The following is a 16321-nucleotide window of genomic DNA, read 5'->3' on the forward strand; positions in this document are numbered from 1 at the left end:
GTAACTGTGCTGAAGTTAACATCTTTTCATATTTATCAATCTAGATGTAAGAAAACGCAATATTTCGCCAGAATTTCCAGCAATGTTCCTCTTCTAGCCTTAGTTAATGTCCTTTTAGTTTTTAAGTTTAATAATTCTCATGTTATTTTCAGCGTTTTTTAGTGTTAATAAATCATCTTTGCTCGTTTTCGCGATGAACTTTGTTTGAGGATCATAAATAACTGAAATTCGATTCGAGATACCGCTGAACATGAAACCGAATGGAAAAATGATGGATTCTGCATCCCACGCCCACGTCTGAACGATTGACGAAGTGCAGCATCGCATCCAGTGTTACTGCAGTGCACTTCAATCATTCTTATCGCTCCTCACACATGTTCTCCGAGTACATTTATGCCGGGTGGGGGCTGCTGAGCTTGCATTGACCCACATAAATTTTATTTCTCGGAATAATGAAAATACAGTGTCGTTGATATTGGCGGGTGAGACGGCGGGCAGCAGTTCACAGAGACGCAAAAAAAGGCGAACATCGTTTCAATTCAAGGAAGATTTAAAACGAGTTTCATATGAAGTTCAGCTGGCCGTCACTAGTCCAGGAGAATGCGATGATACCATCAAAAGAAGCGAAACTAGAAAAAGAAGGAAACAGCACCTTCACTGTTCCCATATATTGCATCCCTTTTTTGTGCCTTTATGTGTGTTTTGTCCGTCACTGTTCAATTCGTAGTTTCTGTGTGCTCGAGTTTCTGTGTGCTCGTTTGCATGTGGTTCATCTGTAATTCATGTATGCATATCACTGTGTGTCTGCACTGAACTGAACGATCCTTGCCTGCATTTTGCACCAGATTTAAATTTGCTGGGAAAGCGAGATTGCTGAGGATTTATAAGTACTCGAATTGTACCCTTTCGCTGTGAAGAGAATGGCACGAAACCCTTTCAGAATGTTCACTTAAGTTTACTGTTTCTCTTGGCAAATTTGATGACTTAACAGATTTCTCTAACTAGAAGCATATGAGTAATTCTGCTTAAGTGACCCTAAACCCAAAATAAAACATTGTTCGATTTCTTGAAGGCATGTGCTCAATTCAGTCCATTTTTCCTTTTTTCGGCAAATTGTTTGTGGGACTGCTAGTATAATTGATATTGCTTCTGCTTTGCTAACAGAACGCCCTGAAATAAATCCCATGCTATTGCAATCTACGTTTGTAGCAAAGGTTACGATTAATATTAGAAATCAGCTAACCATAGCAAACCTGTGTCATAAACCGCTTATCCGTGATGTCTGTACAATCCGCATGACTTCGGGCGGATGCAGTGAAATTTGTGGTCTGCGGTAGACAAGCAAAGGCAACATAATTTCCTCTCAAAAGAAGATGTGATCACCAGCACTTTTAGCGAGCGGTTGGGGTTCATCAGAATAAGGTCAACGAAAGAGTCAAATCAATTTAAAGTGTCAGTATTCTGATGGTGTGATAATTCTTTGCTTAAATGAGTACTATTTTATTTCCCAATGTTTAGAGAATGCTATTGCAATTTCTTTGCGTTGTACGAACGATACATCCTTTGTGGTTTTGCATGCTATTTGTCATTTATTGTATGTTATGTTGGTTTGTAAGTGTGTTATCAAGAAAAGTTCATATACAGTGTGAATGGCAAATCAATTGCTCTCCAGTAAGTTTTGTACAGTAATTTTTACTCAACCGAAATTTTGCAACACTAAATTGAACAGTTTAAGAAATTTTCACACATATAACATTGAGTTGTTTATGAATCGCTTTGTATGAAAATTTCAAAGTCAATAGTCAACAGCAATAACTGTTTGTTTGTAATGAGTATTCGACATTTTTTATAATTGACGTATCTCAAAAAACTGAATGAATAGCTTCATGATGTTTTTAGAAAAGTTGTTATTTTATACGAGATTGAAAAGTTATCTAAAGACACTTTTAAGTTGTATACATCAATGAGGGACATCTAGCTTACCGAAAATTACTATTTTGTACGCGAAACTGAAATAGTTACAAAGGGGTTGTCCAATACTGTAGATTCAGTAGTGAAACCCCTTTATCAAATCTCCACAACCTTCTTATACAAAAATGTAATTAATGATGATTGCAACCTGATGAATTAATTACCGAGATCCATAGGGTAAAGAACTACTTTAGCACCTCCATGATTCACTAGTGAATCCAAAGTGTCAAAACTAAGAAACATTTCCCTTCTTTCAATATCGTTATTGAGCTATGATTATGAAGCTATGAAAGGATGAGTGCCGTTGCGGAAATATTGTTTAGCGTTGTCGAATAAGAATTTCGTGATTTACAAAACTTTATTCAGAATTATTTGAGATTTGTTTAGGCTCAAATGCAGATACAAATGTCGATGCTTTGCTCAGTAGCATAACTAAAAACTCGTGGATGTGTTACTTTTCACTGAACGCCTTTACTCCTAATAACTCCTGTCGCCAAAAAGTGTTGTAGTTCAAAATAGTACTGGAACAGATCCGTCACAGATTAGGTTTTGACTTAGGTCGTCAACTTAGTAGGTTTTAATATTATGAATCTAGAGACCATTTCGGGGAAATGGGTTATTCGGGGAACTGGCGTTTGGGGAAATCACATTTGAGGAAAAGTTAGACAACCGAGCCTTACATCTACCAATCTGTTAAACACCTAACAATGAAAACACAAACTTTTTAACAATTAGTGGATGGCCCTATTATTTCAAATTCATTAGTTATTGTTTTTCAATTTTGACATAAGTTTCCCGTACAGTTAATCAAAAAATTTTAATTAAGTCTGAATGATGTTGTCGAAGTACAAATGCATGCATGCTCAAAAAGAGAAGACTTCTAATCCACGTACTCAGTAGCACTTATGTTAGCTTGTTAGTCCTTCGCTGCTTGCATTGCGTTTTCAATTTGAACTTTTAAACTATAGCATTTTGTTCATTTGCCTAACCCGATTGTGTAACACCCTTTATATGTTCCGGTTTATTTGATTTTACTGTACGACATCTGTCGGTAGGCTGGCAAAACCTGTTGGTCTTCCATTCAAAGATATTTGCGCAAATGATAATGACTTATGCTGAACTTATAATTATATTCTGTTATCTAAGTTTGTCACACCAAGTATTGTTTTCTGTCAATATTGTTTCTATTGGTTTCTTCGTCGCGTCGCGGTTTTACGTTGTCTATGAACACATATGTCAACTGTTTATCATTCGTTTTGATTACTCAATTCACCCATAGAAGAACGCCCCCATCATATCATTCGTTCACATCTTCATACAATCATTTCCATATAAAAATCACAAACAGCATTACTAATAGAAGCTTTTATCTTTTCTCCCTTTTTCTAACGATCTCACTACCAACAACCGTTACCAACACCACATCAACGAAATCACTCCCAACCACTCACACGAACTGCCGTTCGATTTCGTCTAATTCGCCAGATCGAACCCAATCAGTCATCATCGCTTATCGTCCAGTAGCTGGTACAACAGCGCAAACAACAGCAATACCGGAAGCGGCGATAACCTATCGATCTCGCACCAACAGCAGCAACAGCCCACAGGTCTGAGTCCGGCTCCACTGACACCGACTCGCAGCGTCTACAGCGCAGTCGTTCAACCGGACCACCCGAATAAGCAGTCGACGTCAACCGCCGCCACCAATCCGCAAGCGGCGACGTCCAGTAGTGCTGTGCCGACCCACAACAATCCCATCACCAACAACAACAGCTATGATCAGAGCTTCTTGGTAAAGAAGAAGCACAGCTCGCGCTCATCAGATTCGGGATCGCCGCAGCCTCAGCAGCAACCATCGACGCACTACCACCATCATCAGCACCTGCAGCACCACTCATCGCGGAACACTTCGCCGATCTCATCGACCCATCACCCCGCTCATCACCACCATCATCATCCGAGCGGTGGTCACTTGCATAACCACATCGGACATTCCTCGCAGCAACAGACGCACAACAGCCGAAGCGATCGGTCCAATTCGAGGTCCCGATCGCGATCGCCCAGTAGCTCCTGCTCGTCAACCCACAGTACAACCACCAGTCAGTCGAACGAGACTTGCTCGACGACACGTAGTCCAGCTATCTTAGCCCAAGGCGTAACCCTCAACAGTGGTGGTCCATTGTTCGGTAGTTGTCGAGAAGGACGTTCCGATCGACTAGACCGTGATCCGGCTGCACGTGGAGGTTTACAGTCGGCTGTAACTGTTAGCAACAACAATGGTGGAGGTAGTTCAGGCGCCAGCACTAGCAGTGGTTCCGGCGGCGGTAGCCTAAACTGTCACTCAGATGACAATCGACCACTGGCGATTTGCGTTCGTAATCTACCCGCCCGTTCTTCCGACACTTCGCTGAAAGATGGCTTATTCCACGAGTACAAGAAACACGGCAAAGTGACGTGGGTGAAGGTCGTCGGCCAGAGTACCGATCGTTATGCGCTTGTTTGCTTCAAAAAGCCTGAGGATGTTGAGAAGGCTTTGGAGGTGTCCCACGATAAGCTGTTTTTCGGCTGCAAGATTGAAGTAGCACCCTACCAGGGATACGACGTTGACGATAACGAGTTTCGACCGTACGAGGCGGAGCTGGACGAGTACCATCCCAAGTCCACCCGAACTCTGTTTATCGGAAACCTCGAGAAGGATATCACGGCCAGTGAGCTGCGAAAGCATTTCGACTGTTTCGGTGAAATCATAGAGATCGACATCAAGAAGCAAGGTGTTAGTGCGTATGCGTTTTGCCAATATTCGGACATTATCAGTGTAGTGAAAGCCATGCGTAAAATGGACGGTGAACATTTGGGCAGCAATCGAATCAAGCTCGGGTTTGGTAAGTCGATGCCCACAAATTGTGTATGGATTGATGGTATTGCGGACGCCGTTGGTGAAGGCTATCTAAGATCTCAGTTTGATCGATTCGGCGCCGTTTCCCAAGTGACAATCGATCGTGAACGAAAACTAGCGTTAGTGTTTTTTGAGCAAGTTCAATGTGCGCAAACTGCGGTAAAAGAAATGCGTGGCGCGACGCTTCGAGGGCGTAAACTGCAAGTGGATTTCGCTTCGCGCGAGTGTCAGGATGCATTTTTCGACAAATTAGACAAACAATCATGTGCGTCGTTTGGTTCTCCGCGGTTCGAATCGGGTGCGGGCGGCCGTTTCAGTGGAAATCGTTTCTTGGAGAACTCCGGTCGAAGCAGAGCGACATCATTCAGCCGACCCGGAAATCCTCTGAGTCACAGCGGAGCGGTATCCCCTCGGCTTGATCCGTCACCGGTTTCATCGAGTCGCGGTGGCGGTTCCTCAAGTTCACGATCTCGCATCGTTCGGTATTCGAACGATGAGTACTACCCGGATGCTACGAATGCTCACGGAAGTGGTAGCGAACGGCGGTTCCGTAACTACGACGAATACAGCCAAGGGTCGGCTGCCAGTTCGCACGAGGATGTCTACGAGCACGATGGTTACAGTGGCAGTCACGTGAGGAGTAGTGCTCACGATCGGCTACAACCATCGTCTACGTCGGACTCACCACCCCCAACCGTGACATCCAGCGGTCTATCCTCGTCGATACAGTCTCGGCTGGGAGACGTAGAACCGACCGTTGGACTTAGTAGGAAGCGAAGCGAGAAAAGTCCAGGTAAGTGCCCCTTTTGATCTTTTGTATTGATCCAACTGATTAGACACCAAAAAATATGTTGTCAGCCGCTTACCATGTTTTTACTATATAATGTTACCAGAGATACGGCGTTCAATTTTTGTTTCTCATACAACGTTAACATGCCTTTTGGACGTCGAAATATTTTTTTCTCACGACGTTTACTGCTTTTCTTACTGGAAAGATAGGTTTCCAGAAACTCCTTAAGCATAAATTGTTGTGAATATGTTCCAGCATTTTTTTATAAAAGGGCTGTAATTTACAACTTTTGTATGGAACTAAAAACTTTTCGTGCCGCATTTTTCTATTAAATTGAATATTGGTATTGTGTCTGACAAAGTTAGAAGCGAAAAATGCTGAAAAACTTACGAGCTTCTATTATCTCTTTAGACACATCACTCTCATAAATGTCAAGCTATTGTGTTTTACATGTTTTTTTCGTATTTTCTCTCCCCACTTTTCTTACAATCCGAAAACGTTCCAGGTGATATACGATATTTACAAAAAGAAAGAGTACATATTTTAGAACAATTAGAAGAATGCCCGTCCAGTGGTGATGAGTTAGTGAGCCCAAAGAAACGTATCAAATACAACCCAGATGCTCACCTTGTCAGTGACCCATCTGATCATCATCATCCCCATTATTCTTCTACGGTGGCCAATTCGGCGGCAGCGGCAAGTGATTCGACGAGTGGTTTGTGCGGTGATCCGGTGATGTCATCCTCGTCCGGCCGGGGCGGAGGCGTCAGCAGCGGCGAACATCATCATTACAATAGCAGTAGTAACAATAGTAACCATTACAACAATCACCACCATCACCACCACCACAACAGTGCGGACAGTGGTGGCCTGCAGTCTGGATTCTCCACTTCTTCCTCGACATCGCACCACCGAAAGTGTGTTGAAGTTCGGCGGCTCTCGGACTGCAACCTGCAGCAATCAAAATCGTTATCAAGCCAATCAACGCCTTCATCTATGCATAGTAACAATAATAGCAGAAGACCGTCCACTGACAACGCGTCATTGCATCAAAGACATGGTAGCAGTAGCAGTAATAGTTCTTCCAGTTTACAACAATCACACCTAGATAGCGGACACCTCTATTCCCATTCGTTAAACAAGCGGCGGAAAACGATCCTCAACAGTGACAACAGTATGACTGTCATAGCGAGTGCAGGATCAACATCGGTGTCGTCTAACGAGCACCATCATTCGTCGCGTGGCCGAGGTCACCAGCTACACTCGTTACATTCGCACGAAGCAAGTGGAGGTGAAAGCGCCGATGGTTCGAGACCCGGAACACCACTCTGCGATGAACGGCCAGAAAACCTCCCACCAAGCGAGCCCAGACGAATACCCACGAGTCGGTCGTACAATCAGGAACCGCTAAGTTTACCACTACCACGGTTTGCGATACAGTTCCTGCAGCAGTACCGAAGTCAGGCTTCGTCGTCGGTACCTGCAATTTCATCACATTCATCATCCAATGTTGCTCTGCCAAGCTCTTCGCTGCATCAGTCAACATCATCATCGTCGTCGTCGAACTCTGCAGCTGCACCGTTCTCAAACGTCACAGCCGCATCGTCGTCGACTTCTACGTTATCAACGCAACAGCAAAGCGCTCTAAGTTCTTTGCATGCCGCTTCGTCCAGTGGTGCTATTAGTGGTCCTTCACTCTCGTCTAATTCTAGTCTATTAACCAACGCTCTGTCGAGTCCACCGCCAACGAATCCATCTAAGCTATCCCTGCTGATACCACCGAATATTGGTTCGAGCAGTAGTTCCACTACTGGGAACACTCCTGCTAGTGCCGGCACGTCGAACAGCATGGAACATGTCAACCAAGCACCAGCCAGTCCACTACGCGCCCCTTCCGTTAGTTCAAATTCCAGTGACTCCGAAGGTGGCCCATCGACCTCGCCAACGCTGGAGGAACGAATCAACCGACTCGATGAAATGTATGAAAAATGGTCAGGCAATAGCCAAACGCGGATAATCAACGCCCTAGGTGAACATCATTTTAACGATCGACACCACAACCATCATCATTTGTACCACCACAATCATGCCAGTACGACCGGAGGCAGCCTGAATCAGTCGCCGCTCTCCAACGTTTCTTCCTCATCGACGTCCTCGTTCCGGCACAAATTCCTAGAGCTTGATGTGCATGAAGTACCTCCGTCTGACATAGTAAAATCAGTACTGTCGCGTAAGTCGATATTTGATGAAGATCTCAAACGGTTGGAAAACATAAGCGACAAGTATGAACCCGGCATGTTCACGGGCTACACGAAAAACCCTGCGAGTTTCAACACCGTCAGTGCAAACAGCTCAGCCGCTGCATCGCCGGTGAACACAATCCTTGCATCGCAATCTCCGCTGCATGCACTCAAAGCTCAAACACCGCCAGCCCCTAGCCTGCAACGACTTGGCAGTTGTAGTACATCCGGATCTCCAATGAACAGTCCTCAGCCATACAATAGTCCAAATCCGTCTGTAAAATCTGGTCTGCAGTATCCGTTCCCAAGTCATCCACCGTCAATGCCATCGGTAGCTGTTCCTAGTTCTACATCCTTGACAGCGTCTGTGACGCTTTCCATAGCCAGTACGGTCACCTCTGTTGCCGGCAGTACTAATAGCGGAACGATATTGGCTTCTGCAACCACAAGCAGCGGTTCGCTTTCTGCATCAGCTTCCTCTTCTCCTACGCATAGCACAGCATCGTCCACTCCTGGATCGTGTGCAACACCAAGCAGCTTACCTAGCACTGCGACGATAAATACATCTAGCTCAACGGTATCATCCTTGAGCTGCAGCAGTTTGGCTACCCTAGCAAATAAACCAAAGACCAATATTTTAAATAAAAGTATTAGTTTAACGGAAAAATCAAGTACAAATATTAGTAGTAACAACAATAATAATTTAACGAGTAACAGTAGTAATCTAGCGAGTACTAGCGGTAGCAGTAATACTAGCGTAAACGAATCATCTGCATTGGTAGCAAGTACTACAGCCACTGCAACGACAACGAGCATACCAACACCGAAAGTATCCTCAGTCATTTCTTCTTCTTCTTCTTCGTCATCGTCAACCGAGACAGTCGCATCGTCAACTACTGTCATTGCTTCCTCAACGGAAAGCAGCGCAACAGAAGCTTCAACAAGTGCTTCTACCTCTTCCAACACCTCCAAGAACTCTACAGTAACGGCAGCTCCACCTGGTAGTACAAATTCCGGTACAGTTAGATCCAACAGTATGTCGCAATTATCAACGAGCACTTCCACAGATGGAGTCCAGCAGCATTCCAATAGTTCTAACACTAACTCTGGTATCGATAACAGTAGCAATAGTGGCAATGAAAAAGAGGAAAAACCCAATAACAATAACTCCGGTAGCAAACACCACAAAGACCGGCGAAAACTTTCGACGGCTTCGTCCTGCTCGACTAGTTCAACGGGATCGAGCACGCCCACTGCCTCCTCTAATGTTCCTTTGCCACCTGAGCCGAAGACAGGTGCTGCATCGTCTACTGATGACGATCAATCTCAACATCAGATCAGTGGGAAGCATAACAAATCTATCAAGTCAAATAATCATCACGGTCATGGCCATGGCCACGGTCACGGTCATAGACATTCTAGTGACAGTAGTAGCTCTAGCAGCTCAACATCCACTAAGAACCACAACAAGAGTGGAACCGATGATCTGAATGAATTTGATAGGCTTAAGCGAGAGGTACCAGTGAACACAATCAACTCGCGAAACAATTCGTCCAACCGCAAGGAGAAGGAGCGTCAAGAACGTGAAGAGAAGGAACGCAAGCTGGAAGAAGAAAGGATACAAAAGGAAAAAGAGGAAATGCGCCGTGCTCAAGAGCTGAAAGAGAAGGAACTAGAAGAACAACGACGAAAGGAGAAAGAACTAGAAGAACAACGCCGGAAAGAAAAGGAACTAGAAGACCAACGACGCAAAGAGAAGGAACTGGAGGAACAAAGGAGAAAAGAAAGAGAAGAAGCTGAACGCAGAGAACGAGAGGAACATGAACGGCAACTTCAACGGGAGCAGGAACTAGAAAAAGAGCGACAGCTGCAAGTTGAGCGTGAAGAGCGAGAAAAGGCAGAACGTGAAAAGTGGCAGAAGCAGGAAGAAGCCAGAATGGCCAAGGAATCACTCAAGAATGAATTCGAGTCATGTGACAGCTTCACAAATGATCACGGTTCTGATCGAATTGATCGAGTGAATTCCACTGACAGCAATTCGCCCTCGCAGGCTACTTCGAAGCGACGACACAGTTCCCAAGACAGCAATGATTCTCCAGCCGAAGACGCTAACGCAATGAAGAAGCATAAACATAATAACATTGGCGAGCGTCGCGATTCCGGAAAAGACGGTAAACGTGAGAAGCATCATAAGAGTCATAACCGAAGCGATAAGTCATCTAAATCTTCTTCAGGCTCATCAACTTCTTCAGACAAAGTTCATTCGCATGTAAATGCCCTATGCAGTGTGGGTAAACACGACAACCATGACGAGAAGCAGCAATTCCTACTAGAAGAACGTCGCAAAGAAATTTCATTCTCTACTGATGGCGATTCCATGCAGTTAAGTCACCATCCCAAGAAGAAGGACCGTTATCATGAGAAGCACAAGTCCAAGAAAGATCGGGATGCTTCTAGGGATAAAGAAAACACACAGAACGCTAATTTCCCTATGGATTACATCGACCACCGTTCCACCAGTGACGAAGATGAACATGCTCGTCTTCAGCACAGAAAAGAGCGTAAAAGTTCCAAAGATTACAGTCGACGATTTCATGGTGAAAGTGGCGAGGAGTATAAGAAGTATGACAGAAAGCTCAGTCGTGCCGAATCTTCCGCTGACGAAGAAGGCAGAAGGAAAAAGAATCAAACTAGCAATATCCGTACAAAAACAACCAACAGCTCAGATACGGATGATTCGGATGAACCTAAGAAGCATTCTATCTTCGATATTCCGGATGATGGACCCAATATTTCAATGTACGACAAAGTGAAAGCTCGGTCATGCAAGAACATGCAGCGACAAGAAGAAGAGAAGAAGATCAAGGCCAAATTCTCAAAGCTGAAGCAGAGTCGAGCTAAGCGCGAGGGCAAGAATCGGTCGAAGAGTTGGGATGAAGATTCTGATACCGATGGTATGAACTCCGATACAACCATCAACAGTAAGTACAATCATAAGGATCATCTGAACAAGAGTGGTACAATTACTACATCGGAGGACGATGATCATCTGCCATCAACGCCCAGAATGAGACGACCGAAAGAACCACTTGCTACCGATTCGGAAGAGGAGTCCAACCGTATTCGTTCTAACCGAGATAGGTTGAATGATCTTTGTGATGACGAAAGCTCAGACGGAGATCACGCAAGTAAACGACCACCTCGCACGCCTCGTCGGCATTCTGATGAGAAGAAAATGTCAAGAAAGAACTCGACCAGAATACACTCGGAAACTGATTCAGATGGCCATCACTCTGTCGTGAGAAAAACACCAACTACACCAAATTGTGAAAGCAAGCCTGAACCCTCAGATGTCCAAATGGATCACATCACCATCAAGCAGGAAATGAAGAGCGAAGAAGATACTCAGGAGGGAGTCAGCAAAGTAGAAATCAAGATGGAGACTAGAGTTCAACCTCCATCTGCACTAGTGACAAGTGATGTATCCGAAGATGAAGACGTTTCTAAACCCATCATCAAATCGGAACTCATCCCAAGCACTATGATCAAGAGAGAACCAATTGATGAAGGATTCAACGTCGTGAAGAATCGCTACGCCGATGTGTCATCTGAAGGTGAGCCGAACATGATAACGGTGGCCAACGCGGAAATAGAGAATACAGTAAACAGCGCAGTTGACCAGTTGATGTACGGACATTCAGAAGGAAAGAAACGACACAAGAAAAAACAGAAGCGTCACAAGAATGTCGAAGGATCGGAAACAGATGTGAAGAGCGAAAAGGAACATTCACCACATGACGACGCTTGTTCGGCGAACTCTATGTTTGATGAGCTGAAGAAATCGTCCGACGATCAGATTTATGTCAGTTCGAAGAAAAGGCATGGTGGTAAGAAGGAAAAGAGGCGAGAACGTTCTAAAGAGGATCATGAAAAGTCTGGCAAATCCAAGAAGTCGAAGAATAAGCATAAGGACTCGAACAAGATATCAGACGCCATGACGACAAATGTGAAGCGAGAAGAGAAGATAGAAGACATCTTCGGTCCCATATCTGATGAAGAATCTCAACATTCGTCTGTGGAAACCGAAGTGTCAGTAAAACAAGAGCCAAGTGATGTGAAAACTGAAGATACCGCTAAACTAGAAGAACTGTCTAACGAATGTGAGCAAACCGAGAGGGAGAAAAATAAGGAGGAATCTAGGAAGAAAAAAGAGAAGAAGCGTCGTGAACGTGAAAAGCTTCGAGCGACGATTACTATGAAAGAGGAAGAAAATAGTGTGGATATGGATGAAGCGGGTCGCGCTCTTGAAGCCCAACTCATGAGTGATTCTGACCAGAAGGCTGAAGATGCTTCACCGACGTCAACTGTAACTACTAGCGGAAAACGTTCTTCCGTTGACGTGATGGATGTATTCCGATTCACTGACGGAGATGACAGCATGGAAACATCGTTCACCGAAAAGAAAGAGTCCGAACATGGTCGCAAAGAAAAGAAAAAGAAAAAGAAGAGAGGTAAAGATGAGAAGCACAAACATCATCATGGTAGCAATAATCATACTAATCCTCCAACAACTACTCCGATTACTCCGACAGCGAATAAGTTATCCTTGGACATCATATCAGCCCAACAAGAGGATAATAAACATAGCATCAGTAAACCTTCTCCGAGCTTACCATGTTTGCTTGACGAGAGTCCGCCGGCTTCGAACAGCAGCCAACCCACTCAATCAATGTACGCATCTACGCCATCTAGGCAGCTTCTGTCACCAACTCCAACGGTTCACGAAATGGCTAGTTCTACACCGACCAAAGATGAAATCGAGTCGGCGCCAACCAGTGTCAAAGAAGAAAGCGCACAATCTAAGCCTGTTGATTCGTCGCAGGCGAAACGAAAACCTGATAAATTGATTCCCGGATTTGGCACTGACATCGATGAACAATTGCATGAAAAGGCCGTTCTATCCATTTCCGGCGAGTTTATTACTGAAAAGGTTAATAAAAAAGAAGCTAAGAGTACGGATCCTGTCGATTCTCTGAAGAATAAATCGGAAGAGGTGAAACTAGAAGAAAAGTCGAGAGTAGTGATCTCACAAGAAGAAACCGAAGATGCAGTTGCTGCCCTTCTTGGTGAGAGTTTCGGAACATCGAACACTCAAGACTTCTCAATCGACTATTCCGAAGATCCGGTTGAGGAATCTTCTTCACAGTTAGCTTCCGATTCTCAACAAATCCCCGAGGAAGACAATGAAGAAATCAAGAAAGCTATTCTTAGCTTGAACACTGAAGGGCTTGACATGAAACCTGATACACCGACATCTGAGCACGATTTGCAAATAGATACGGACACTGAAGATCAAATTGACGATGAACATCCTGCTAGTCTGCTCCGATTCGATAATCCACCGAAGACTCCGGATGTGGATCTGAGTCAAATCGGCAAACCATTGTCAGATACGTTGAATAGCAGCTCTTCGGCGCCGAATTCTGCAAAGAAGGACGATAAGCTTGAAGTTCCTGACACACCTGGCAAAAATGTACCGATTGTGACTAGCTCGCCGTCAACATCAACATCTCAGAGTACTTCTATATCGACAGCCATAGTTAGTACAACGACCACATCTGCACCAATCGCTAGCATTGCTCCAGCGATCGCAACTACTAGTGTAGCTAGCACGCCACAACCACCAGTGGTTGCTCCGGTACCTGCGATAATTGATCAGCAGAAAATGTTACCGTCGGCTATTAGTTCAGGAGTTCAGGAAACACATACGAAACTAGTGAACACGACACCTCCGGTCACGAAACAAATCTCGGTGACGACATCGCCAGCCTTGCCAGTGCAAAGCAAACCGACCCCAGTTGTTATACAGAAAACAACGGTTGTAAATCAACCACCGATGGTTGGTAATCTACCACAGATTCGACCGCAAGTGGTGATGCAGGCACCTCCAACGATAACGATCCCCGAGCAACATGCTGTGTATCAAACGATGGACGCAATGATGTCTCCCAGAGGACTATGTGGTAACGATCCCAGAATGCAATCCCCCAAATTGCAACATCAGCCACTATCACCGTTCTCGAGAACTTCGTCCCCGACTGCTACTAGTCCAAACCTACTGAGACCCCAGGTAATGATTCAAAACCGACAACCTGCTCAGTTGAGTCCAGTAGTTGGCCCTCATCAAATGGCTGTCCATTCGCCAGGCAGTCATGTTGTAGTTTCCTCTCCAAGTCCCACCAATCAGTCTGTTCCGAAACCCGTGCAAATGGTACAATCTGGCAGCACACCATCCCGATTCCCTGTGGCAATGGGACAAGTCAAAACACCACCATTATTGCAGAAACCAAATGAACAACCACAACTAGCAAAGCCTAATCTGGCTACATTCACTAACCTGGGTATGGCTTCTGGGGTACGCGTTGTGACAACTAGCACATCATCTATGCCAACGCTCGGAAATGAAAACCCACCGATTTCGACTGTTGGAACGAAGCCTGTGGTAAGCACAACTCCAATGCCTGTGTCTACTGGCTATGTTATACACCCTAACACTAAACCTCTGGACTCTGTTCCAAAGGCTCCACCGGGAACACCAACGAAAACCATCATTCATCAGCAACCGGTATACCTTCAGCATCCTATCAAACAATTCATGCCACAACAACCCGTTTCGCAAATGGGAATGAGTCAACAACCGAATCGTCTGTCACAACCTGTGCTTACACCAGTAAGTAACGTTATCATCGCAAAGCCACAAGATTCAAAATCCCAGAATACTATTTCTACCATCACTTCAAATCCAAACCACCAGGTGCTACCCTCTGGTATGAGTTTGCAATCAGATAACCCTCTGTCAGTCGCTAAGAGTAGTTCAGATAAGTTAGTCGAACCGAAGGACAAGTTGTCGTCTCTGGACGAGAAAGATCGGGCTCTTCCGACTGGCTTAGCTAGCACAGTGCTACATCAACCTGTAATGAAACTCGAAACTCCGGCACCAATTGACGAATCCGCAAGATCTTTGCTCACCGAAGAGAATGTCGCAAAGATTCCTGACAACTCCAGTGTATCAAGTGTTCTGGATATCGATCCGGAAGATCAGGAGGCGGACTCTAAAGAAGACAGTGACTACTGGTCTTCTAAGGATACTATCATCGATTCGGTGATCAAGAAAGTTGATGCGCTCTGTTCCGAGGACGACATTTCGGAAGGTGGCTCTGAAATCAACAAAGAAGAATGGAACAAAGCCGACGACAAAGCCAAAACTGTTGAAAAAGCACCACTTTTGAATGTATTAAGCACATCTGGAACTCAAGGTTTGGAACTACCCAAAGCAGAAGAAAAGAAGCTGGAACCTACTACCTGCATCAGTACGATTCCGTCGACTATTCCTGTTCCGTTGACGCCAATAGTAACCATGGCGCAAACACCTTCATCTGCCTCAGAGCCTATCACGACTTCACCGGAAGATGATGATACAGAAACAAGATCAACCGAAAGCACTCCCCCTAATCGAGGAGGGAAGCGTGGAGGTCGACGTGGAGGACGAAAGACATCGGAAAGCCTATCAACACCAGTCAAACCGTTGGTTCCGGAGAAGATGCCTGAAATGGATTTAGGGACGCCATCGAAGCGAGGCGGAAAGGCAGGTTCGAAACGTAGCAGAGGTGCAGCAAGAGGTGGTGCTGTGAGAGGAGGAGCGTCCAATGTCCAACCTTTGGTAATGGCAGGCGGAAAAGGCAAACATGCAAGCACCGGATCGGATGTCTATGAATTCCATGATGATTCTGGTGAAGAAGTCACCGGCAGCGACAAACAACAGGCGGATGGATCGCGTCCAAGGCTGATCCTTACGATCAAAGGTACTACTGCAAGTCCAACTCCGAGCACCAGTACCGCTCCGGTCGTTGTTACATCTGCTCCGATCATACTGCCCACCATGACCACTGTCGGAACTATCAGTACTCCGTCGGCACAGCTACAACCAACAACTTCCTGCCCAGCTCCCCAACCACCGCTGGAAATGCAAACTATCCCTGCACCAGCTGTAGATGCTTCAAAGGAGGAATTCATTCATCCAACTTCAGGAAACACTCGCAAGTCGCGTCGCTTGCTGGAGAAAGACGGACGTACCACTGTGGATGACATCATAGACGATGTAATTCGTAATGGTCCATCATCATGTGTAATGCCGAGTGTACCTGCCCAACTACCATCCCAGCCACCGACACAAATGATCCTGCAGCAGTTCCAGCCACAACATGTGGTGAACCAGGTCAACCAGATCATGTCACCAGCGCAGCCACAAATTGTGCAGATGCAACAGCATCCAACCGGTCCAAATGATCTTCCCGGTCCAGCTGGAAGAAGGAATGCAAGGCACAATGCAACCCCTGCAAATGGTAGGTGTTCTTTATGGTTTTA

The 16321-nt window shown here is 45.2% G+C and overlaps 1 protein-coding gene across 10 annotated transcripts in view; it reads left to right on the plus strand.

The window, feature by feature from the left end:
- LOC5571946 (protein split ends) overlaps positions 1-16321 on the plus strand; it is a 344136-nt gene that overhangs the window by 310387 nt on the left and 17428 nt on the right. For 9 of the 10 annotated variants that reach the window (XM_021844737.1, XM_021844739.1, XM_021844740.1 and 6 more), the window contains 2 exons: positions 3457-5660; positions 6163-16299. In XM_021844737.1, the coding sequence (XP_021700429.1) occupies positions 3457-5660; positions 6163-16299 (12341 nt within the window). The remainder of the gene's footprint in view (positions 1-3456; positions 5661-6162; positions 16300-16321) is intronic. The other variant, XM_021844742.1, reaches the window with a different exon arrangement.

This window comes from Aedes aegypti, chromosome 2, assembly GCF_002204515.2.
Source record: "Aedes aegypti strain LVP_AGWG chromosome 2, AaegL5.0 Primary Assembly, whole genome shotgun sequence".
Classification (NCBI taxonomy): Eukaryota; Metazoa; Arthropoda; class Insecta; order Diptera; family Culicidae; genus Aedes; species Aedes aegypti.